Source organism: Haematobia irritans, chromosome 5, assembly GCF_050003625.1.
Source record: "Haematobia irritans isolate KBUSLIRL chromosome 5, ASM5000362v1, whole genome shotgun sequence".
NCBI lineage: Eukaryota > Metazoa > Arthropoda > Insecta > Diptera > Muscidae > Haematobia > Haematobia irritans.
In genome coordinates, this window is record NC_134401.1 from 135,866,444 (window position 1) to 135,892,998 (window position 26,555).

Consider the following 26,555-nt stretch of genomic DNA (forward strand, 5'->3'; position numbering starts at 1 on the left):
TTCCTGCTTCGACCGAACACCAAAGAGTTTTTCAGCGGTGGATTATCCCACCTCAGTAATGCTGGTGACATTTCTGAGGGTTTCAAAGCTTCTCTAAGTGGTTTCACTGCAATGTGGAAAGCCGTTCGGACTCGGCTTGTCATTGAGCTTAACATGGAATCGGGCAGCACTCAGTGATAAGAGAGAAGTTCACCAATGTGGTATCACAATGGACTGAATAGTCTAAGTGAGCCTGATACATCGGGCAACCACATAACCTAACCTAACCATATACTTTTCTTCCAAATAAACTTCCTTACAGCAAAAAGCAAATGAGAAACGAACTTTGTTTGTCTAAAAATTCGTTTGGGAGGAAAGAATTATTTTTTAAGTGTAGAACTTAATTGAAAGAACCACCCCCTCCCCCACACTATATTCTATAGATTCAAATAGTATGTAATTACAATAAAATACACTTTCAAGTTTCTTTGAAAATATCGTTTAATTGAACTATTTCTCAACTTTACTATACGGTTGCAAAACCATACGACATACTTGTATTCATTACATTAAATTACAAACAGTTATTTATGCACTTACCTTAAATGCGACGATGGTTGTCATCAATTTGCGCTTTTGTTGTTTCCTTGTGATAGTGAAAAGCAATTCTCAAGATAATGTGACATCAAGATTTATGGTAGCATTATGGAGAAGAATCTACAAAAGAAAGAAAAAGGAAAACGTCTTAGAAGATCTTAAAAGGATGCTGAAGGAAAAATGTTGTAAGAATATTGAATAATTGGAATGCTTACAGTTAAGTTTGAAGCAAGTAAATTATATTAAATTGATGTAAGCGAAGACGTGATAGCTTAATTCAAGTACATACCTCGTATATTAGAAAAAATTGAAATAGAAAATAAAAACAAAAGTACTACACTCAAAAAAAGTGAACTCACTATTTCACTAAAGCCAATTTAATTATATTTTAGTTCATGAAATTATTATATTTGGAGAAAGTTTCATTTACTCTAATTATTTTTTACGAACGTTAGTTAAATGAAGTAAAAGACGGGAAAAAATTATACTGAAATTAAAATTATACTGAAATCTAAGACGATATAACGATGTCCGTCTGTTTGTCTGTCTGTCTGTATGTTGTAATCACGCTACAGTCTTCAATAATGAAGCAATCGTGCTGAAATTTTGCACAAACTCGTCTTTTGTCTGCAGGCAGGTCAAGTTCGAATATCGGTCCAGGTTTTGATATAGTCCCCATATAAACCGACCTCCCGATTTGGGGTCTTGGGCTTATAGAAATCGTAGTTTTTATCCAATTTGCCTGAAATTTGAAATCTTAAGGTATTTTATGACCATAAAGAGGTGTGCCAAAAATGGTGAGTATCGGTCCATGTTTTGGTATAGCCCCCATATAGACCGATCTCCCGATTTTACTTCTTGGGCTTATAGAAACCGCAGTTTTTATTCAATTTACCTGAAATTGGAAATCTAGAGGTATTGTAGGACCAAAAATATGTGTGCCAAAAATTGTGAGTATCGGTCCATGTTTTGGTATGGTCCGCATATAAAACGACCTCCCGATTTGGGGTCTTGGGCTTATAGAAACCGTAGTTTTTATCCAATTTGTCTGAAATTGGAAATCTAGAGGTATTTTAGGACCATAAAGAGGTGTGCCGGAAATGGTGAGTATCGGTCCATATTTTGGTATATCCCCTATATAGACCGATTTCCCGATTTTACTTCTTGGGCTTCTAGAATCCGAAGTTTTTATCCTATTTGCCTGAAATTGGAAATCTAGAGGTATTTTCGGGTCAAAAAGAAGTATAGCCCCCATAAGAACGATCTCCCGATTTAACTCCTTGGGTTTCTAGAAACCATAGTTTTTATCTGATTTGCCTGAAATTGTAAATATTCTGGTATTTTAGGGTCACAAAAACGTGTATCGGATTAAGTTTTTATCGGTCCCTTTGGTAATGCCTCCATATAGACCGACTTCACTTCGCACTGATCATGAAAATTGCTTGAAACTCAATGTAAAATTTCCAGATTTAAGATTTCAAATCAAGACGTTATTTTATAATATTCTTGCACACTTACAAAAGATGTTAATGATTCCCCTAAAACTCAAACAAAAATGGTTCTTATAAATCCAGAATCTGATATAGTCCTCATAGGTGAAATCTTTAAATTTATCTTCGGGAAGTGTCCTCAAGCCCTCCTGAACTTTCAAAGGAAACCCTAATATTTGGTTCATGTTGGTGGGTATTTAAGATTCGGCCAGGCCGAACTTAGTTCTGTATATACTTGTTTTTTACTAACATTGTGTTCCACCCTAGTGCATTAGCCGACTTACATTTTGAGTCTATAGATTTTGGGGAAGTCTATCGAATTCTGCCCAGATCGAGTGATATTTAAATGAATGTATTTGGGACAAACCTTTATAAATAGCACCCAACACATTTGACGACTTTAGACTTTCCTTACATGTTTTGTTTTTTAATTATTCTGTATCGTTGGACAATCTTCTACATTTCCTGTGAATTTCAAGCGTGGTTTGTCAAGATGAAGTATACTTCTGCTCAACATACCGTCCAATAAATCGGAAAAAGTAAAAGTACTTGAGAATTCTAGTTTTTTTCAGTTTTAGAGGAGGTCTCCCTTCCCGTCCCAATATGGTGTAGCGTATATTGTGTAGACGTCCCAGAAAATCTAAAGTAAATTATAAGCCCAATTTTTAAACAGCATCACAAAATCAGATATCCATTATAATAATATAACCCACCCCACATTCTCTGTAAATTTTAAGTAAATTGTAAAAGTTTAATTGTTTCATTGTATGTACTTGAGAAGAAAATATGTCTCCCTGTGCCCTTTTATTTTTCCCCGACCAAATATTAAAAAAACATATACCTCATATAAATTTCATAATCTCCCCCAAGTTCTCCGTAAAATTTAAATTTTTAGTTTTTTCACTGTACTTTAAAAAAAGTCGGACAAAGGGGGCCCCCTGCTCGACCAAATATCGAAAAATAAAGTAGCTGTTCTTTGCCTAGACGTCCCCTTCAAGCTTCCCTGAAAATTTCAAGCAAATCGGAAAATTTTGTTGAAACTTTCAAAAAGTCGGGCAAGGGGAGGCCCCCTTTCCGTCCAAATATTAAAAAAATCAGGTATCCCGTAATAAATTCATAACTTCACGCCGTGTTCTCTGTAAATCTCAAGTAAATCAGAGATTTTTTGTATTTTTAATGTAAATTTAAATTGTAAGGGCCGATGTTGAATGTGAACCGCACCTAAACGCCAAGTTTTTTTCCGAATTTTATTTGACATTTCTCTATTTCAGACTTACTCAATTTGAACCATGGAGAGATACACAATCCAACAACGTGTTAAAGTTATCCAGACTTATTATGAAAATGGGCGTTTAAATCAAAATGCATATCGTGCACCTTCATCTTCAGTGATGAGGCACATTTTCACCTCAGTGGATTCGTCAATAAACAGAATTGCCGCATTTGGGCTAATGAGAATCCAAGAGTGATTGTCGAAAACCCAATGCACCCACAAAGAGACTGTTTGGTGCGGTTTATGGGCTGGCGTCATCATCGGGCCGTATTTTTTCCAAAATGAGGTCGGTCAGGCAGTTACTGTGAATGGTGTTCGCTATCGTGAGATGATAACGAACTTTTTATGGCCCGCATTGGAAGATATGGATGTGGACGATATGTGTGCCACTTGCCACACAGCTAACGAAACAATGGCTCTTTTGTGCAACAAATTCAATGGCCGTGTTATCTTACGTAATGGCGATGTCAATTGGCCCCCCATTAACGGCATAGAACCTCCATTATGCCTCAGCGTCATCGAAAATATGGACCATCGGATGAAGGTGTGCCACCGAGGTCGCGGCGCCCATTTGGCCGATATTTTGTTCCATACATAATTGAGTAATACCAATATATCATAATAAAATAAAATTACAATAATTTCCTAAATAGTTTGTGTTTTATTCAAAATCAACATCGGCCCTTGAAATTTTAACCCCCCTTTACTTTAAACAAAAATCTTACTCGTGTATTAGAATATACGAGGGCAGTTCGGAAACTTCTTAGCCTAGCACAAAAAGCGCGGTATAAACAGAAAAACGTTAAGTGTTTTGGAAACTTCCATCTCTGTTAAGAACACATGTTAAATTTTGTCTCGAGCTGGTAACTCCTTCATATAGAAACAGGTGTTCAAAAAAGACGCATCCGCAATTTTTTTTGCAATGGAAAAATTAGAAATGCGTGCTGTCATTAAATATTTACATAAAAAAGGTTTATCGGGACAAAAAATTCATAACGATACGGTGAATGTGTAAGGAGAAAGTGCTCCTTCATATGCAACAGTAAAAAATAGGGATGCTGAATTTAAACGTGGTCGTACAAGCATTGAAGATGAACCACGTAGTGAACGTTCAAAAACAGCAACAACAACAGAAATGGTAGCCAAAGTGCATAATATGGTATTAAATGATCGACGAATAAAAGTGCGTGAAATTGCTAATATCATGGGCATCTCAAATGATCGAGTCCATTTAATTTTGCATGAAGAACTACAGATGAAAAAGCTTTCTGCAAGATGGGTGCCGCATTTGATAACAGTCGATCAAAAACGCATAAGATCAGAAGTCGATCAGAAACCCATTCTCAAGCTTGTTTGGATCGTTTTAAGAGGAAGTGCCCCAAAGAAGAAAGAAGACGTTTTTTTTGGGACTTCAAAGGTATTTTATTGATTGACTATCTGCAAAAGGGTAAAACAATAAATTCAGAGTACTATTGCAACCTTTTGGATCAATTAAATGTACAAATTCGAGAAAAACGTCCTGGCTTACAAAAAAAAAATCATCAAGACAACGCACCAGCGCACAAGAGTGTTTTAACCAGGGCTGTGGAGCCGGAGTCGGAGTCGGAGTCTGAAGATTTTGCTGGAGTCGGAGTCGACTCCGACTCCGGCTAAACCAAATTTTTTAAAACATTTTTGTAACTAAGCAAGTTTTTACGCAAATTAGTTTCCATTGCGTTAATTCGATCAATGTATAGCATGATTGTAAATGAAAATCAACTTCCAATTACGGCTATCTTTTTATGTTTCCTAGAATGTTAGACTAGCAGATGGGCTGGATCGATCCATTTTAATGTCCATATCAATTCATTTGAAATATTTCGAACAATCGAAATTATTATTTTTTTTTAATTTTATTTTAAGGCCATATACATATGTGGAATATTGACAGAAATTTTTTTCAAAGTTGTTTTTTATAGAAAATTTTGTCAAAATGTTATTTCTATAAAAAGTTTTGTCAAAATTTTATTTCTATAGCAAATTTTGTCAAAATTTTATTTCTATAAAAATGTATTCAAGATTTTATTACTATAGAAATATTTTTTTTTTCTATAGAAAATTTAGTCAAAATTTTATTTCTATAGAAAATTGAGTCAAAATTTTGTTTCTATAGAATATTTTGCAAAATTTTATTTCTATAGAAAATTTTGCAAAATTTTGTTTGTTACACAAAAATTTTTTCAAAATTTTATTTCTATTGATAATTTTATTTCTATAAAAATTTAAGTCAAATTTTTATTTCTATAGAAAATTTTGCCAAAATGTTATAGTAATAGAATTTTTTATTAGAAAATTTCGTCAAAATTTTATTTCTATAGAAAATTTTGCCAAAATTTTATAGTAATAGATTTTTTTATTAGAAAATTTCGTCAAAATTTTATTTCTATAGATAATTTTGTCAAAATTTTATTTCTATAGACAGTTTAGTCAAAATTTTGTTTCTGTAGAATATTTTGCAGAATTTTATTTACTATACAAAAATTTTTCTAAAATTGTATTTTTATTGATAATTTTTTAAAAATTTTATTTCGATAAGAAAAAATTGTCAAATTTTATTTCTATAGCAAATTTTCTCAAAATTTTTTTTCTTACTGATGGTCACTGATACTCACTGCTATAAAAAATGTATTCAAAATGTTATTACTATAGAAATATTTTTTTTCTATATAAAATTTAGTCAAAATTTTATTTTTATAGAAAATTTAGTCAACATTTTGTTTCTATAGAATATTTTGCAAAATTTTATTTCTATAGAAAATGTTGCAAAATTTTGTTTGCTACACAATTTTTTTTTTTTAATTGTATTTCTATTGAAAATTTTTTCAAACTTTTATTTCTATAAAAAATTTAGTCAAAATTTTGTTTCTGTAGAAAATTTTGCAAAATTTTATTAACTAGACAAAAATTTTTCCAAAATTGTATGCTCACAGATACTCACTGCTAAGTCGAAAACTTGTAGAAATGACTCAAACCCAGCAAAAACTATCATTACCCGGTAATCTTGTAGGTAAGCCTATTTAAAAATTAATAACCACTTATTAATTGGCATCGCTTCGGATTACATTTACATACGCATGTCCTAGAAGGAAAGTACTTCTCCCCAGGCATACTTTCGGCCATAAAATAAGTAGTGCATTTAAAGCATATAATCACCTAATATGTAATGACTTATTCGTAGATACACCAAAGCTTGCAAAATAGCCACTTATTGTCTCAGGCAACCAAATATCGAAAATATTGATTTCTATCGCCGATTACAATGGATCAAAAATATGGCGAGTTGCATTTTTGCGAAATTGTCTAAACAATTATAAATATTTCCCAAATATTGGCCGAGATTTTGTAGAAGTCTGATTTGAGATTTTATCAAAATGTAGATCTAAATACAAAATTGTGCAGAGTATATTATAATCGGCCCGCCCGACTTTAGACTTTCCTTGCATTTTTATTTTTTGTTAAAATTGTGTTACGTCCCATAACGTTAAATTTAAATTTTAAGTACATAGATTTTGTAGAAGTATATACAATTTTGTCTAAATCGATTCAGATTCAAATTCATGCATATGCATAAAGGATTTGAGATAGTAACAATAATTTTGGTCCACAAATACATTGGAATCTTCTCATATTATGATGGGTATTTATATCATTATTTTATTTATTACACATTGCCCTAAATTTGAAATATACACGCAAAGAAAAAAAACGTTTGGAAAACGTGTACCGAAAACGTTTTTCTTTTGTTAGAGTTTTTGAATTGCTTCGAAAATTTTAAACTTTTATCACCAAAAAATTCGTTTGTTACAAATTGTTTATTTTTTCAATAAAAAAAGTTATTTTTGAAACAACAACACAGTCCATTTCGTTTATATCAAACACTGTTCTTTTCTGACTTTAGGTCTTTAATAATACACATTTTACAGTTCAAAATTTAATATAGTACAATGTAATGTTCAACATTTTTTCGGAATCTTCCGAACATATCTGGAATATATGTAAAAAAAAACTTTGGTCGAAGCAGGGATCGAACCCACGATCCTTGGCATGCAAGTCGGACGTAGCAACCACTGCTCCACGGTGCCAAACTAAATGTTTGTTTCTGTTAAATAAACTTTGTTTATTCGGTTCGTGGGCGCCGCAAGCTATGCTATATAAATATAACTTATATGGATAATTATCTATTGATGACCATAACAGGTACGTAGCTCAGTGGTTAGTGTGTTTGCTTACAAAGTGCATGGTCCGCGGTTCGATTCTCCGTCCAGCAAAAGGTAAAAAAAATTTTTAAATTTATAAAATCGTATAATTTCTTCAACATCGTTGGTATTACAGAAAAAGGTGTTAAGAACTAAAAAACCTCGTGGATGTGAGAAAGATGTGAGGGAAAATACAATTAGCAAGAAAACAAAGTTTTTTTTTTTGAGTTAGTCTTTATGAAATTGTTTTTACATCCTGGAAAAGAATAAACTTTTATCACAAAAAGTATATACTTTTCTTCCAAATACACTTCCTTACAGCAAAAAGCAAATGAGAAACGAACTTTGTTTGTCTAAAATTTCGTTTGGGGGGAAAGAATTATTTTTTTGCGTGTAGAGTTCAATTGGCATCTAATGTGAAATTAAAACCTCTTTTTTGCACACATAAATAAATACGATACTTTATATCGATCCGCTTTCGGTACCCCCACAATAGAACTACAAATTAGTGGTATTAAAATGAGATTTAGTTATATTACCCGGAGTCGACTCCGGAGTCGGTGTCGAGCTGATGAAAAATGCTGGAGTCGGAGTCGAGCAAAATTGGCTCGACTCCACAGCCCTGGTTTTAACAATGGCTAAAATCAACGATTTAAAGTACGAGTTGCTTGACCACCCCCCCATATTCTCCTGATTTAGCTCTCAGTGACTTTTACTTGTTCCCAAATCTAAAAAAATTCCTAGCGTTTTACCTCAAATGAAGATGCAATTACAGTTGTAAACCACTATTTTGAAGACCTTGAGGAAAACTATTTTAATCAACGCATAGAATTGCTAGAAAAGCGTTGGACTAAGTGTATTGAAGTTTCAGGAGATTATATTGAAAAATAAAAATATTTTTGAAAAACTAACTATTCCCTTTCATTGATAGGCTAAGAAGTTTCCGAACCGCCCTCGTAGAAGCATTCTTCCTAATTTCTACGAAAATCACATCGTTCAAACAAATCGAAATGTCATTGGCGCTATACGAAGTTCAATTTTCTTCATAATTAGTTCAATTCAACTTATTGTGACAGATGTTTTCTTCAAAATTAGTTAATTCTAACTTATGATGACAGATGTTTTAATGCAAAAGTGAGTCTTTAATGTTTGTCCATCATACTCTTTGCTTATAGGAATCAACTCAATAATGACCCTAGATAATTATTTGTATAAAGCGTTAGTGATAAGCTTTATTCGAATTTTTGTTGTATTTTCATTGGGCCGGTAGATAAGATTATCCGTGATTGATTCCTCCGCCCTTTTCTTTTTGCTTTTTACTGACATTTATGAAATTTTTTTTATTTATGAACGAGTGAATATTTTTTATTATCTCAGGTGTCTCACATTGTTTACAGCATCCAATCGAGTAAGAACAATGAAACAAATCGCATTAATTTGCTCGCTAACTATGCTGGCCAACGTCGTAACAGCTGGTGATTATTACAAGATCGAAGGTGGAAGGTCCGTTTTTATAGAAAGTGGCGACGATAAGGTATAAGAATATTTCATTTAAGTGATTCTGATCCATAGACGTGGTCTCCTATTACATTTTTCATTTCTTTTTGGCTGATCGATAAGAATCGATAGCCCGAAAAAGAAGAAATATTTCTGTGAGAATACACACAAAGAAAAAATATTTTCCCTTGGAACAAGATTTTAGACAAACGAAAGTTTGTTTATAACTGATTATGTTTTCAACTTCAATAAACTTTTTGATTGGAAATATTTTTTTCTGTGTGATTGGGAACACTTATCATTCTGCCTGTCCGAACTATATGGCGTATATTCCGACTTTATACGTTTTTTTTAACATTTCTTAATTTCACTTCTTTTCATTTTCAGTTCACTTGGTTTCAGGCCCTATGTGAATGTTCTCAACGTAATATGAGCTTAATTACCTTGGATTCACAGGAAAAATCTCAACAGCTGTATAAACTGTTAAAGTCCATAGGTAGATATATATTTACAAATAAGTCCAAATAAATTATTTACTTCGAAATGAGATTTTCCAGGGATTTTCTTTAACAATAAATAAGAGAAATATGAATATTTTTAGGTTTTAGTTGTCCTTGAGCAAATAATTATAATAAAAATGAGAAAAAAAAATGTTTTCTAATGAAAATTTCATTTCCCAGTAAAGTACTATTATCCGATTTACTCGTTTTTCGTTTTTATTTCCTCCTAAGGGTTAAACAACAAATTTCTATGGATTGGTGGTCATAGCTTTACGAATGATGGATCTTTTCAATGGATAGCAACAAACAAAACGTTTACATATACCAATTGGGATAAAGATGAACCGAGTCCATTATTAGGAGCAAATTGTGTTGAAATGTTTTCCAAGGAATGGTTTAGCTTCAACTGTGATGACTTGAATTTGTTTATCTGTGAAGAACCTAAGGATGAATTGGAAAATATTCGTGCCACATTTTTCCACAAAGAATGTACCGGAAATTCAAATTTCCAAACTGAGAATGAAATGAGAATGTCACTAATGAGAATTAATTCCGAAGAAGTAGTTAAAGAAACTCATACAGAATCGAAATGTGAAAAACTCGAAATGAATCTAAAAAATGCTCAGCAAAAAATTTTGGAATTGGAAAAATCTCGAGATGATCAAAAACCACAATGGGATGAAATGAAAGAGGAATTGGCTAGAACAAAAATCATTTTGGAAAGTAATGATTATGGAACAATGCTTGAAGAACTAAAGAACATTAATATCTCGCTAATCAGTTTCCTCGAAGATCAAAAGGCATTGCAAAACACACGAGAAGAACAAGCCATTCAATTGGCCCAAATTCAGGAAGAGTTGGATCAAACCAAAACCCTTTTGCACGACAAAGAGAACCAAATAAATGAATTGCATGACGAATTGAATAAATTAAAGATGGCCGATATATCCATGAATGCCCTTCTGGAAGAGCAAATTTCGACTTTAAATAACCACATCAATCAAACAACAGTTAACCGCTTGTCCGAACCCAAAGATACCTATAATGCCACATCTTGTGCTATAAAATCAGCTCTTCTAAAAGCTAAATCTGAAGAGCTATATACTCTCAAGAAAACCAATGAACTATTAATAAATCGTATACTCAATTAAAGTGGAAGCCCATATAATTGGGAATATAATAGATTACCTTTCATATTAAAATTAATTATGTACAAAAGAAACAAAATTAAAAATTTTAGAATTTTATACCAAAATTATGAATCAACTTTACATACTAACCTACGTCAAATTTAAATGTTGTTCTGAAAACTTTATTTCTATAGACATTTTTCCAAAAATGTTTATTTCTATAGAAAATTTTCCTGAACATTTTATTTCTATCGGAAATTTTACTAAAAATGTTATTTCTATAGAAAATTTTCTCAATATTTTATTTCTATTGAAAATTGTGTCAAATTTTATTTTTATAGGAAATTTTGTCAAAACTTCATTTCTATAGAAAATTTTATTTCTATAGAAGATTTTCTCAAAATTTTATTTCTATAAAAATTTTGACAAAATGTTATTTCTATAAAAATTTTGACAAAATGTTATTTCTATAAAAATTTTGACAAAATGTTATTTCTATAGAAAATTTTCTGAAAAATTTAATTCGATAGAAAATTTTATTTCTATAGAAAATTTTCCTAAAAATTTTATTTCTGTAGAAAAATTACAAAAAATTTTATTTCTATAGAAAATTTTCTAAAAATTTTATTTCTATAGAAAATGTTATTTCCATACACAAGTTTGTCAATATTTTATTTCTATACAAAATTTTGTCAATATTGTACTTCTATAGAAAATTTTGTCAAAATTTTATTTCTATAGAAAATTGTATCAAAATTTTATTTCTCAAGAAAATTTTGTCAAAATCTTATTTCTAAAGAAAATTTTGTCAAAGTCTTAATTCTAAAGAAAATTTTCCTGAAAATTGAATTTCTATCGGAAATTTTCCTAAAAATTTTATTTCTATGGAAAATTTCCTCAAAATTTTATTTCTACAGAAAAATGTGTCAAATTTTATTTTTATTGGAAATTTTGTCAAAAATTTTATTTCTATAGAAGATTTTCTCAAAATTTTGATTCTATAGCAAATTGTGTCTAATTTTATTTTTATAGGAACTATAGAAAATTTTGCCAAATTTTATTTCTATAGAAAATTTTGTTAAAGATTTTATTTCTTTTCGAAATTTTATTTCTATAGCAAATTGGTTCGAAATTTTATTTCTATAGAAAATTTTTTCAAAATTTTATTTCAATAGAAAATTTTCTCAAAATTTTATTTCTATAGAAAATTTTGTCAAAATGTTATTTCTACAGAAAATTTTCGGAAAATTTCATTTCTATAGAAAATTTTCTGAAAAATTTAATTCGATAAAAAATTGTATTTCCACAGAAAATTTTCCTGAAAATTTTATTTCTACAGAAAATTTTCTGAAAATTTTATTTCCATACAAAATTTTGTCAATATTTTATTTCTATACAAAATTTTGTCAATATTGTATTTCTATAGAAAATTTTGTCAAAATTTTATTTTTATAGAAAATTTTGTCAAAATTTTAGTTCTAAAGAAAATTTTGTCAAAATCTTATTTCTAAAGAAAATTTTGTCAAAATCTTAATTCTAAAGAAAATTTTCCTGAAAATTTTATTTCTATCGGAAATTTTCCTAAAAATTTTCTCAAAATTTTATTTCTACAGAAAAATGTGTCAAATTTTATTTTTATTGGAAATTTTGTCAAAAAATTTATTTCTATAGAAGATTTTCTCAAAATTTTAATTCTATAGCAAATTGTGTCAAATTTTATTTTTATAGGAACTATAGAAAATTTTGTCAAAATTTTATTTCTATAGAAAAATTTTATTTCTATAGAAAATTTAGTTAAAAATTTTATTTCTTTTCGAAATTTTATTTCTATAGAAAATTTGTTCGAAATTTTATTTCTATAGAAAATTTTGTCAAAATTTTATTTTTATAGAAAATTTTCCTGAAAATTTTATTTTTATAGAAAATTTTCCTGAAAATTTTATTTCAATAGAAAATGTTCTCAAAATTTTATTTCTATAGAAAATTTTGTCAAAATGTTATTTCTACAAACAATTTTCGGAAAATTTCATTTCTATAGAAAATTTTCTGAAAAATTTAATTCGATAAAAAATTGTATTTCCACAGAAAATTTTTCTGAAAATTTTATTTCTATAGAAAATTTTCTTAAAATTTTATTCGCATACAAAATTTTGTCAATATTTTATTTCTATAGAAAATTTTGTCAAAATTTTAGTTCCTAGAAAATTTTGTCAAAAGTTTATTTCATTAGAAAATTTTGTCAACATTTTATATCTAAAGAAAATTTGGTCAAAAATGTATTTCTAAAGAAAATTTTGCCAAAGTATTATTTCTAAAGAAAATTTTCCTGGCAATTTTATTTCTATAGAAAATTTTATTTCTATAAAAAGTTTTATTTCTATAACAAATTATTTATTTATTACTTAATTTATTACAATTCTAATTATAATAAACTTATTTAGACGGGCACTAGCAACTAGAGGTTATCGGCCTAATTTTATTTTTATAGAATATTTTGTCAAAATGTTATTTCTATAGAAAATTTTGTCAACATTTTATTTCTAAAGAAATTTTTGACAAAATTTTATTTCTAAAGATAATTTTGGCAAAATTTTATTTCTACAGAAAATTTCCCTGAAAGTTTTATGTGTATAGCAAATTTTCTAAAAAATTTAGTTCTATAGAAAAATTTCTGGAATTTTTGTTGTTGTTGTTTTTTGATTTCAGCTTAAAACCATTCATTGACTAAACTACAAGTGTACCTTAACATTCTTGACAGAGGAAAAGAATGACAAACATTCTTTTCCTCTGTTGGTTAAGCTACACATGTAGTTTAGTCAATGCATGGTTTTAAGCTGAAATCAAAAAACAATAACAATGCTTAAAGAACAAAACCAACAATAACAAAACAAAACGAATGAAAAAAAGAGGAAGCGCCCTCAAAATAAACCCAGCCAACTGCACTCAAATCGATGATTTGACAGTGGCATAGGAAAAGAGATATGTTTGTACGAATTTATTTCGGCATAAGTCGGCTATCATGCAAAACCTTTCTTCGGAAGGTTCAAGTGTGGTTCATTGTTGGGTTTAATGAACTGCCTGAATTTATTCTGATAATTGGTTGATAGTCTTGATGCAAGTAGAGGATGCTGATGGGGAATGTGGCAATTCCGAAACGTGCGTCCATCCAACCATCTTACAGTCTATAGGGCTTTGCCCAAATAAATCAGACAAACATTATTTTCCTCTGTTGGTTAAGTTACACTTGTAGTTTAGTCAATGCATGGTTATAAGCTGAAATCAAAAAACAACAACAATGCTTAAAGAACAAAACGAATGAATTTTTATTTCTATAGAAAATTTTATTTCTATAGAAAATTTTCCTGCAAATTTTATTTCTATCGGAAATTTTCCTAATTTTTTTTTCTATAAAAAAATCTAAAAAATTTACTTCTATAGAAATTTTTCCTGAAAATATATTCATGTAGAAAATTTTATTTCTATTAAAAATTTTATTTCTATAGAAAAGTTTGTAAGAATTTCATTTCTATCGAAAATTTTCTCAAAATGTTATTTCTATAGAAAATATTATCAAACTTTTATTTCTATAGAAAATTTTCTGAAGAATTTAATTCGATAGAAAATTTTATTTCGACAGAAAATTTTTCTGAAAATTTTATGTTTATAGAAAATTTTATTTCCATAGAAAATTTTCTGAAAATTTTATTTCCATAGAAAATTTTGTCAATATTTTATTTCTAAAGAAAATTTTGTCAAAATTTTAGTTCCTAGCAAATTTTGTCAAAATTTTATTTCTAAAGAAAATTTTGTCAAAATCTTATTTCTAAAGAAAATTTTTCTGACAATTTTATTTCTATAGAAAATTTTTCTGAAATTTTTATTTCTATAGAAATTTTACTAAAAATTTTAGTTGTATAGAAAATTTCGTAAAAGTTTATTTTTATAGAAAATTTTCTGAAAATTTTATTTCAATAAAAATTTTTGTCATTTATTTATAATATGAATTTATTATAATTCCAATTACAATAAACTTATTTATACGGGCACTAGCAACTAGAGGTTATCGCCCTAATTTTATTTTTATAGAATATTTTGTCAAAATTTTATTGCTATAGAAAATTATCTGATAATTTTATTGCTATAGTTTGTCAACATTTTATTTCTAAAGAAAATTTTGTCAAAATCTTATTTCTAAAGAAATTTTTTCTGACAATTTTATTTCTATAGACAATTTTTCTGAAAATTTTATTTCTATAGAAATTTTTCTAAAAATTTTACTTGTATAGAAAATTTCGTAAAAGTTTATTTTTATAGAAAATTTTCTGAAAATTTTATTTCAATAAAAAATTTTGTCAATTATTTATAATATTAATTTATTATAATTCCAATTACAATAAACTTATTTATACGGGCACTAGCAACTAGAGGTTATCGGCCTAATTTTATTTTTATAGAATATTTTGTCAAAATTTTATTTCTATAGAAAATTTTCCAGAAAATTTTATTGCTATAGAAAATGATCTGATAATTTTATTACTATAGAAAAATTTTCTCAAGATTTTATTTTTATAGAAAATTTTCTCAAGATTTTATTTCTATAAAAATTTTCTCAAGACTTTATTTTTACAGAAATTTTTCTCTATAGGAAATGTTCGGAAAATTTTATTTCTATAGAAAATTATTGCAGAATTTTATTTCTAAAGAACACTTTCCTGAAAATTTAATTTCTATAGAAAATTTTCCTGAAAATATTATTTCTATGGATATTTTTCAAAAAATTTTATTTCTATAGATAATTTTTACAAAATTTTATTTTTATAGAAAATTTTTACAAAATTGTATTTCTATAGAAATTTTTCGGAAAACTTTATTTCTATAATATAATTTGTATGGAGAATTTTTGCAAAATTTTTGGAATTCTCGATGTCAATGAGGTTTTTGTTTTTCAATTTTCTTTATCAATAGCATCTGGTGCTCTAATAGAAAATCATTTTTCATCGCATATCATTTTTCGTTCGTGGTATATGTAATTGTTTCTCTATCCATTTACCTTATCGATTCACATTTTCCACCTACACACAAATGTCAGAGACAGATTCAAATGAATGGTAGTCCATAGACAATGTATTTGCGTTGCGGAAACATCTCATCAAACACAAAACATCAATGTCATTTGCATCATCCCGAGACGCAGATGTTCGCAGCTGTTTTCAATAAAATTGACAAAGTATATGGGTGCCTAAGTCTTTCCCTTGAGGACATTTGTGTATAAAGTGTTCAGGTACAAAGCCACAAATATGCAGGAAAAATTACGAAGAAAAGAGAGAGGAAAAGTGAACATCATGTCTTAGTTGGCATTCCCCATATATCCTTTCTCGCATACCAAATGAAGAGTTATTGTCGAAGTACCTTGTATTGGTATTAACATCCATGGCAACCATACTAAATATGGTGGAAGGAAACGGAAATTGAAACAGGTTGTATTTCTTAGTTACTGCAATGGGATGTAAAACAAAGATGTCAAAACCTTAAAATCTACTCCTTGCTCCGTCACACTTGAATGATTAAGTGTCATATGAAACGCGAGCTACGGGGAATTAATAATCCATCTTTCGTTTGCCTTTGGTATAATACATCAATTTGAAAGGAATACTCCGGGGTACTTTGTATAGTTCACTTAACACAAGCTTTTATTTCTGGAATCCCCTAAGGGATGTATGTATATACTCGTACATCCATAATCTCCATATTGCATACTAATAGGTGATATCTATGACCTGTGGAAATCACCATGTGTACCATCAGACATCAGATTATTTATGTGTATGTGTATATGTCATATCAAGACATTTTCGTGATGGTTATTAGCAAAGCTATCACCTTGTTAAGGTTATTGTACAAAATAGCGAATTAATAGAACCATTCAAATGGAAAGGGAAATTGATCTGAGATCAATAATAACAATCCTCTTTCTTATCGTAAAGTCCAAACGGGGTGGCAAGCAGACACCACGTTAGAGCTGCAAAACTATCGATAGCACTATCGATAGTATTATTTTTACGGTACTATCGATATTTATTTTCCGATAGCGATACTGTCGAAGAACCCTAGATCACTACAAATTGCCGGCGATGCTTTGTAAAGGGTGATTTGTTAAGAGCTTGATAACTTTAAAAAAAAAAAACGCCTAAAATTTGCAAAATCTCATCGGTTCTTTATTTGAAACGTTAGATTGGTCCATGACATTTACTTTTTGAAGATAATTTCATTTAAATGTTGACCGCGGCTGCGTCTTAGGTGGTCCATTCGGAAAGTCCAATTTTGGGCAACTTTTTCGAGCATTTCGGCCGGAATAGCCCGAATTTCTTCGGAAATGTTGTCTTCCAAAGCTGGAATAGTTGCTGGCTTATTTCCGTAGACTTTAGACTTGACGTAGCCCCACAAAAAATAGTCTAAAGGCGTCAAATCGCATGATCTTGGTGGCCAACTTACCGGTCCATTTCTTGAGATGAATTGTTCTCCGAAGTTTTCCCTCAAAATGGCCATAGAATCGCGAGCTGTGTGGCATGTAGCGCCATCTTGTTGAAACCACATGTCAACCAAGTTCAGTTCTTCCATTTTTGGCAACAAAAAGTTTGTTAGCATCGAACGATAGCGATCGCCATTCACCGTAACGTTGCGTCCAACAGCATCTTTGAAAAAATACGGTCCAATGATTCCACCAGCGTACAAACCACACCAAACAGTGCATTTTTCGGGATGCATGGGCAGTTCTTGAACGGCTTCTGGTTGCTCTTCACTCCAAATGCGGCAATTTTGCTTATTTACGTAGCCATTCAACCAGAAATGAGCCTCATCGCTGAACAAAATTTGTCGATAAAAAAGCGGATTTTCTGCCAACTTTTCTAGGGCCCATTCACTGAAAATTCGACGTTGTGGCAGATCGTTCGGCTTCAGTTCTTGCACGAGCTGTATTTTATACGGGTTTACACCAAGATCTTTGCGTAAAATCTTCCATGTGGTCGAATAACACAAACCCAATTGCTGCGAACGGCGACGAATCGACATTTCACGGTCTTCAGCAACACTCTCAGAAACAGACGCAATATTCTCTTCTGTACGCACTGTACGCATTCGTGTGGTTGGTTTAATGTCCAATAAAGTAAACTGAGTGCGAAACTTGGTCACAATCGCATTAATTGTTTGCTCACTTGGTCGATTATGTAGACCATAAATCGGACGTAAAGCGCGAAACACATTTCGAACCGAACACTGATTTTGGTAATAAAATTCAATGATTTGCAAGCGTTGCTCGTTAGTAAGTCTATTCATGATGAAATGTCAAAGCATACTGAGCATCTTTCTCTTTGACACCATGTCTGAAATCCCACGTGATCTGTCAAATACTAATGCATGAAAATCCTAACCTCAAAAGAATCACCCTTTACTAATGTAGGTAAAAATAAACCAAAAACAAGTATATACGGCCGTAAGTTCGGCCAGGCCGAATCTTATGTACCCTCCACCATGGATTGCGTAGAAAGACTGTCATCCACAATCGAATTACTTTGGTTGTGGTATCTTAAAACTTCTTAACATCGTTTTCTAAATTGTGAGTTAGTCTATACGTGGTATATATTAGGTAAGTCTACAAATAATTACGAATCGATATGGACTTTTGCACGGCACGTAGAGAGACAGAATTGAAATATGGGGGTCACTTATATGGGGGCTATATACAATTTTGAACTTGATATGAACCAATTTTTGTGTGATTGGGGTTCGATTTATCCGAGGGCTATATATAACTATAGACCGATATGGACCTAGTTAGGCATGGTTGTTAACGGCCATATACTAGCACAATGTACCAAATTTCAACTGACTCGGATGAAATTTGCTCCTCCAAGAGGCTCCAAAACCAAATCTCGGGATCGGTTTATATGGGGGCTATATATGATTATGGACTGATATGGACCGCTTTTGGCATGGTTGTACCAAATTTCAACCAGATCGGATGAATTTTGCTTCTCCAAAAGGCACCGGATGTAAAATCTGGGAATCGGTTTATATGGGGGCTATATATAATTATGGACTGATATGAACCAATTCCTGCATAGTTGTTGGATACCATATACTAACATCACGTACCAAATTTCAACTGAATCAGATGAATTTTGCTCTTCCAAGAGGCTCCGGAGGTCAAATCTGGTGATCGGTTTATATGGGGGCTATATATAATTATGGACCGATGTGGACCAATTTTTGCATGGTTGTTAGAGACCGTATACTAACACCATGTACTAATTAAATACGTAAAAGTGGACCGATATGGCCCATTTGCAATACCATCCGACCTACATCAATAACCACTACTTGTGCCAAGTTTCAAGTCTATAGTTTCTTTCTTCTCAGAATTTCACCACGACCCAGAATATTTATACTTTATGGGGTCTTAGAGCAATATTTCGATGTGTTACAAACGGAATGGCAAAGTTAATATACCCCCATCCTATGGTAGAGGGTATAATGAACAATTCCGATTTATTTTAATGTCTTTTATTTATTCTTTTAAAAACATTTTCCTGTATTCGACGACTTTGCATTAAATAAATTGCCTCTCCTCTTATTTTATAGTAAATATTTTTTTCCATACATTAAACACTGGGAGCTCAAGTTAACATCAATTAAAAAACTCAAATTTAGAACGTTAGGTTAAAGTGACAGCCCTATTTATTTCAGGCTCACATATACTATTCAGTCCATTGTGATAAATGACTTTATGATTTCCATCAGAATGTCGGTGAAAAATCGTAGGCCTTATGTTTTCTCCACGGAGTCTTGACGGATGTTCTGCAAAACTGGATCCACCATTTCAGAAAGGACTTGTTCAAAATCAAATAATGTCAACATGTTCTCAATGGACCTTAACCCTCTAATGCCCCATTTTTTTCCATCTGATTAAATTTTCAATGTTAACGACACAAAAGCAAGAACTAAGCAAGAAAAATGTATACCGTAAAATTCAGCATATGCTGCAAAGCCTCTTGAATAGTTTCAAATAAGTTTAGTTTTTATTTTGCCCATTTATGTTGTCTTAAGGTGTGTTTTACTAAAAGCTTCCTTATAAAATGAAGCCCGCCTAAATGCGGGCTTGGGCATTAGAAGGGTAATAATTACCATTATTCGTTTTTAATAATCTAAACTCAATAAATGGTGAGTTTCAATCGCACAAGAAAAATGATCATGCATTTCTTCAATGAAAAAAATTTCAAATCGGAATAATTAGTTATTGCACAAAATCCGATAGTATCGATACTATCGATTGTTTTTATTGAAACTATCGAAAATATCGAATGGTGCGGCTATCGATAGTTTTGCAGCTCTACACCAGGTTCGATCGGTGTGAGACAACCTCTATCGAGAGAAGAAATCAATTGGCATGGGGACAACAATAATTTAATACTCATTACAAGCAATATTTAATAGGCAAAACCAACGTGTTTTACGACTTTTTTGCGAGAAGCAAATTATGGTTAAGGTAAAAAAAATATTTTTGTTTTTACATTACTGACGTGAGATGGGGGAATATGTTCATAGTCACTATCAGGGCTATGCCATAGTTGGTAGAATTCTACACAGAAAAAAATTTTCGTAGTTAAACTAACGCAAAATTTAACTTATTTTTATTGGAAAAAAAAATATTTGCTTGTAGTTAAATTGTATTATTTCTATCGAAATTTTCCACAGCTTAATGAAATCTTACTTTTTTTAAGTATGTCTCAAAAATTTTATGAACTAAACGTGAGTATACTGAAATTTCCTGGTTTTAACAACGCTTTTTCATATCTCAAAATGTGGAGTAAAATTTAGTTCAATGTTCGTGCGAGGTAGTTCATTCTTCCTATAAAACAGTTCGCTTTTTTTTCGGTGTATCAAATATGGTAGATTTTTTTGCTGTTTGGTAGATTGGTAGAATTCTCGATGTTTTGGAAGAATTTGCATCTAAGAGGTACTTAAAATTTTCTAAAGAAATAAAATTTTGCAAAAAATTTCTATAGAAATAAAATTTTGCAAAAATTTTCTATAGAAATAAAATTTTGACAAAATTTTCTATAGAAATAAAATTTTGACAAAATTATCTATAGAAATAAAATTTTGACAAAATTTTCTATAGAAATAAAATGTTGACAAAATTTTCTATAGAAATAAAATTTTGACAAAATTTTCTATAGAAATAAAATTTTGACAAAATTTTCTATAGAAATAAAATTTTGACAAAATTTCCATAGAAATAAAATGTTGACAAGATTTTCTATAGAAATAAAATTTGCACAAAATTTCTATAGAAATAAAATTTTGACAAAATGTTCTATAAAAATAAAATATGACAAAATTTTATAGAAATAAAATTTTGACAGAATTTTCTATAGAAATAAAATTTGCACAAAATTTTTTATAGAAATAAAATTTTGCAAAAATTTTCAATAGAAATAAAATTTTAACAAAATTTTCTATAAAAATAAAATTGGGACAAAATTGCTTATAAAGGGTGATTCTTTTGAGGCTAGGATTTTCATGCATTAGTATTTGACAGATCACGTGGGATTTCAGACATGGTGTCAAAGAGAAAGATGCTCAGTATGCTTTGACATTTCATCATGAATAGACTTACGATCTGCCACAACGTCGCATTTTCAGTGAATGGGCCCTAGAAAAGTTGGCAGAAAATCCGCTTTTTTATCGACAAATTTTGTTCAGCGATGAGGCTCATTTCTGGTTGAATGGCTACGTAAATAAGCAAAATTGCCGCATTTGGAGTGAAGAGCAACCAGAAGCCGTTCAAGAACTGCCCATGCATCCCGAAAAATGCACTGTTTGGTGTGGTTTGTACGCTGGTGGAATCATTGGACCGTATTTTTTCAAAGATGCTGTTGGACGCAACGTTACGGTGAATGGCGATCGCTATCGTTCGATGCTAACAAACTTTTTGTTGCCAAAAATGGAAGAACTGAACTTGGTTGACATGTGGTTTCAACAAGATGGCGCTACATGCCACACAGCTCGCGATTCTATGGCCATTTTGAGGGAAAACTTCGGAGAACAATTCATCTCAAGAAATGGACCGGTAAGTTGGCCACCAAGATCATGCGATTTGACGCCTTTAGACTATTTTTTGTGGGGCTACGTCAAGTCTAAAGTCTACAGAAATAAGCCAGCAACTATTCCAGCTTTGGAAGACAACATTTCCGAAGAAATTCGGGCTATTCCGGCCGAAATGCTCGAAAAAGTTGCCCAAAATTGGACTTTCCGAATGGACCACCTAAGACGCAGCCGCGGTCAACATTTAAATGAAATTATCTTCAAAAAGTAAATGTCATGGACCAATCTAACGTTTCAAATAAAGAACCGATGAGATTTTGCAAATTTTATGCGTTTTTTTTTTTAAAAAAGTTATCAAGCCCTTAACAAATCACCCTTTATAAAAAAAATTTTGACAAAATTTTCTATAGGAATAAAATTTTGACAAAATTTTCTATAGAAATAAAATTTTCTACAGAAATAAAATTTTGACAAAATTTTCTATAGGAATAAAATTTTGCAAACATTTTCTAATGAAATAAAACTTTGACAAAATTTATTATATAAAAAAATTTTGCAAAAATTTCTATAGAAATAAAATTTTGTAAAAATTTTCTATAGAAATAAAATTTTGACAAAATTTTCTATAGACATAAAATTTTGACAAAATTTTCTATAGAAATAAAATTTTTACAAAATTTTCTATAGAAATAAAATTTTTACAAAATTTTCTATAGAAATAAAATTTTGACAAGATTTTCTATAGAAATAAAATTTGCACAAAATTTTCTATAGACAAGTTTTTTAAATAGAAATAAAATTTGCACAAAATTTATATAGAAATAAAATTTTGACAAAATTTTCTATGTAAATACAATTTTGATAAAATCTTCCAGAGTAATAAAATTTTGTTGTTGTTTGATAGTTGACCTTTAAACTGTTAGTTTAGGTTAGGTGGCAGCCCGATGTATCAGGCTCACTTAGACTATTCAGTCCATTGTGATACCACATTGGTGAACTTCTCTCTTATCACTGAGTGCTGCCCGATTCCATGTTAAGCTCCTTTTTATAGCCGATTCCGAACGGCGTTCCACATTGCATTGAAACCACTTAGAGAAGCTTTGAAACCCTCAGAAATGTCACCAGCATTACTGAGGTGGGATAATCAATCCACCGCTGAAAAACTTTTTGGTGTTCGGTCGAAGCAGTAATCGAACCCACGACCTTGTATATGCAAGGCGGGCATGCTAACCATTGCACAGTGAGTCTAGGTTTTGATATAGCCGCCATATAGGCCGATCTCCTCTAGTTTTTATCCAATTTGCCTGAAATTGTAATTCTAGAGGTATTTTAGGACGTGTGCCGAAAATGGCGTGTATTGGTCCACAGTGAGTATCGGTCCAGGTTTTGGTATATCCCCCATATAGACCGATCTCTTGATTTTACTTCTTGTGCTTGTAGAAACCGTAGTTTTTATTCAAATTGCCTGAAGTGAGAAATTTTAGGACCATAAAGAGTTTCGCCGAAAATGGTGAGTTATCGGTACATATATTAGATAACCATATAGACCGATCTCCCAATTTCACTTTTTGGGCTTCTAGAAACCGTAGTTTGCCTGAAAGTGGAAATCTAGAGATTTTTTAGGACCAAAAATAGGTGTGCCGAATATATTGTATATCGGTTCAGTGTTTGATATAGCCCCCTTTATAAACCGACCCTCCGATTTGGGGTCTAGATTCTAGAACTACATTTAGATGTGCTGAATTTTGTGCGTATCCGTCGACATTTTTTGGCATAGCCCTCATAAGACACATCTCCCGATTTAACTCCTTGGCGTTCTAGAAACCGAAGGAAATTGTAAATATACTGGAAATTAGACCCACAAAAACGTGTATCGTATTTAGTTTTTTTTATCGGACCATTTTGTAAGGCCTCCATATAGATCGATTTCACTTCTTGAGGGTAAAGAAGGCGGACTGATCATGAAAATTGCTTGAAACTGAATGTAGATTTTCCAGATTTTACTTCTCGTAATCAATTAAATAATGGGGGTAAAAAATCTATAGATTTTAGATTTTAAATCAAGGCGTTAGGTTAGGTTAGGTGGCAGCCCAATGTATCAGGCTCACTATTCAGTCCATTGTGATACCACATTGGTGAACTTCTCTCTTATCACTGAGTGCTAACCGATTCCATGTTAAGCTCAATGACAAGGGACCTCCTTTTTATAGCCGAGTCCGAACGGCGTGAAACCCTGAAACACATTGCAGTGAAACCACTTAGAGAAGATTTGAAACCCTCAGAAATGTCACCAGCATTACTGAGGTGGGATAATCCACATCAGTTTCAGATTGGCTGTTCGTACTTCAAAGACCATATTTCCGCCAAATGTTAGGAAAACTGATTGGAATAGGTATAGGGAATCGTTCAATTTGATGATACCGGAAGTGCCGGAGACAAATATGGGCACTGTGCAAGATATCGAACACGCAGTGGAGCGGATTACTAAGGCCTTCAACATTTCACTGAAAGCTGCATGCCCTAGAGGAAAGCCAGGGGGAAAAAATCGGCCGCCATGGTGGACTACGGAGTTAAGTAATATGAGGAAATCCTGCAGGAAGCTCTTTAACAAAGCAAAGTCCACAAGAGCTCCGGAGGATTGGGACACTTACAAGATGAATCTGAGAGAATATAAACGAGAACTGAGAAGGTCTCAACAAAACTCTTGGGATGATTACTGTAGCAGTATTGAGAATACGTCAGAGTCTTCCAGACTACGGAAGGTACTAGCATCCACTAACACCGCTCCAGGTTTCATTAAAACATCGGAGGGAAATTGGACAACGTCCAGTGAGGAGACGTTGGAGGTACTTTTGGACACACACTTCCCTGGAAATCAGACGGTTGAACCATGTTCCGGCGGTGTAACAGAGGCTCAGCGATCATTTCCTATCGAGGAAATTGTGTCGGAATCTAGAATAAAATGGGCTTTAAATAGCTTTGGACCATTCAAATCCCCCGGACCTGATGGAATTACTCCGGCGGAGTTACAGGCAGTGGCTGGAAGAATTATCCCCTGGTTGACGGTGATATATAAACAATGTGTAAACTTAGCATATATTCCAGAAAAGTGGAGGGAAACAAAAGTCGTCTTCATACCTAAAGCAGGAAAAGCCTCTCATTCGAGTGCGAAGGATTTCCGACCAATCAGCTTATCCTCATTCCTACTTAAGACCCTGGAGAGGATGATAGACATGTATTTTAGAACTACCGTGGATTCAGGTTTGCTCTCGAAACGACAGCATGCATACTCGAAGGGCAGGTCTACTGAGACCGCATTGCATGAACTGGTCAGCTTTATTGAAAACTCACTATCTGTCAAAGAATACACAATCGTGGCGTTTCTAGACATCGAAGGGGCGTTCAATAATATCCATCTGAGCTCGATATTAAATGGACTGACAACTCTGAATGTTGATCCAGGTATTCTTAGGCTGTTAGACGAACTTCTAATGAAGAGACGTATTTCAGCCACACTAGGGCAAGCAAACATACAAAGGTATGTGAACAGAGGCACTCCCCAAGGAGGAGTTCTATCACCACTTCTTTGGAATGTTGCTATAAACAACCTTCTGGTTTCTCTAGAAAAAGAAAGGATAAAAGTGGTGGCATACGCAGATGATGTGGCGCTAGCAGTCAGGGGAAAATTCCCATCCACAATCAGAGATATTATACAGAGAGCTCTCCGGATGACTGAGAAATGGGCGAAAGATAATGGTCTTGGTATAAATCCAGCAAAGACAGAAATAGTCATGTACTGCAAAGATCGCAAAACTCCCACGGTTAGGCCCATTTCCTTAGGGGGTACTGAAATTCCCTTTGGTGAGTGTGCAAAATACCTTGGCGTTATTTTGGACAGGAAGCTGAATTTTAGGCTTAATATTGAAGAGAGGGCGAGAAAAGCCACGGTAGCTTTGTACTCGTGCAAAAAGGCAATAGGGAAAAAGTGGGGACTAAGACCAAAAATTGTGCATTGGCTATACACGGCAGTGGTTAGACCTATAATGCTATATGGTGTTGTAGTCTGGTGGCCGGCACTTCAGAAACCGACTTGTTTAGATAAAGTTCAGCGTATGGCGAGCTTATGTATCTCAGGCGCATTTAGTAAGGCAGGAACAGACTCCCTTAATGTCATGCTACATCTATTGCCTTTAGACATTTTGGTCAAACAGTCAGCTGCAACAACGGCTGTGCGGTTGCGCGAGCTATCGCTGTGGTCGGAAAAAATGTACGGTCATAGTTCGGTTCTCAAAGTAATGCCAGATGTGCCTAACGTAGTGGATTACACCCTGGCAAAACCACTTTTCGACAAAAAGTTTGAAACTCTAATTCCCAACAGTGAGGCGTGGTGTACACAGACCCCGGGAATAAAAGATATATAGATTTCTATACTGATGGCTCCAAATTGAATGGACAAGTGGGGTTCGGAGTATATTCTAAAGATCTGGAAATTCGAATAGCGAAAAGATTACCTAATCACTGTAGTGTTTTTCAGGCTGAAATATTGGCAATAAGAGAGGTGGTGAATTGGCTGAGAAGTAATGTTCCAACAAATATTAATATATACTCAGACAGTCAACCTGCAATAAAATCCTTGGACTCTGTGTTCCTTAACTCAAAAACGGCCATAGACTGCCGCAAATCTCTCAACGAGATGGCTGAGCAGTACAATATTCACCTAATATGGGTGCCTGGTCATAGGAACATACCGG

General features: G+C 32.1%; 2 protein-coding genes across 3 annotated transcripts in view; one reads left to right on the forward strand and one right to left on the reverse strand.

Annotated features, from left to right (window-relative positions):
- LOC142241480 (G-protein coupled receptor dmsr-1) overlaps positions 1–26,555 on the reverse strand; it is a 286,137-nt gene that overhangs the window by 94,238 nt on the left and 165,344 nt on the right. For both annotated transcript variants that reach the window (XM_075313257.1, XM_075313258.1), the window contains exon 3: positions 580–696. The gene's annotated coding sequence lies outside the window, so the exon portion shown is untranslated. The remainder of the gene's footprint in view (positions 1–579; positions 697–26,555) is intronic.
- Positions 8,953–10,826, forward strand: LOC142241482 (uncharacterized). The gene is made up of 3 exons (XM_075313259.1): positions 8,953–9,108; positions 9,459–9,567; positions 9,803–10,826. The coding sequence occupies exons 1-3, from the start codon at positions 8,992–8,994 to the stop codon at positions 10,720–10,722; spliced, it is 1,146 nt and encodes a 381-aa protein (XP_075169374.1). The 5' UTR covers positions 8,953–8,991; the 3' UTR covers positions 10,723–10,826.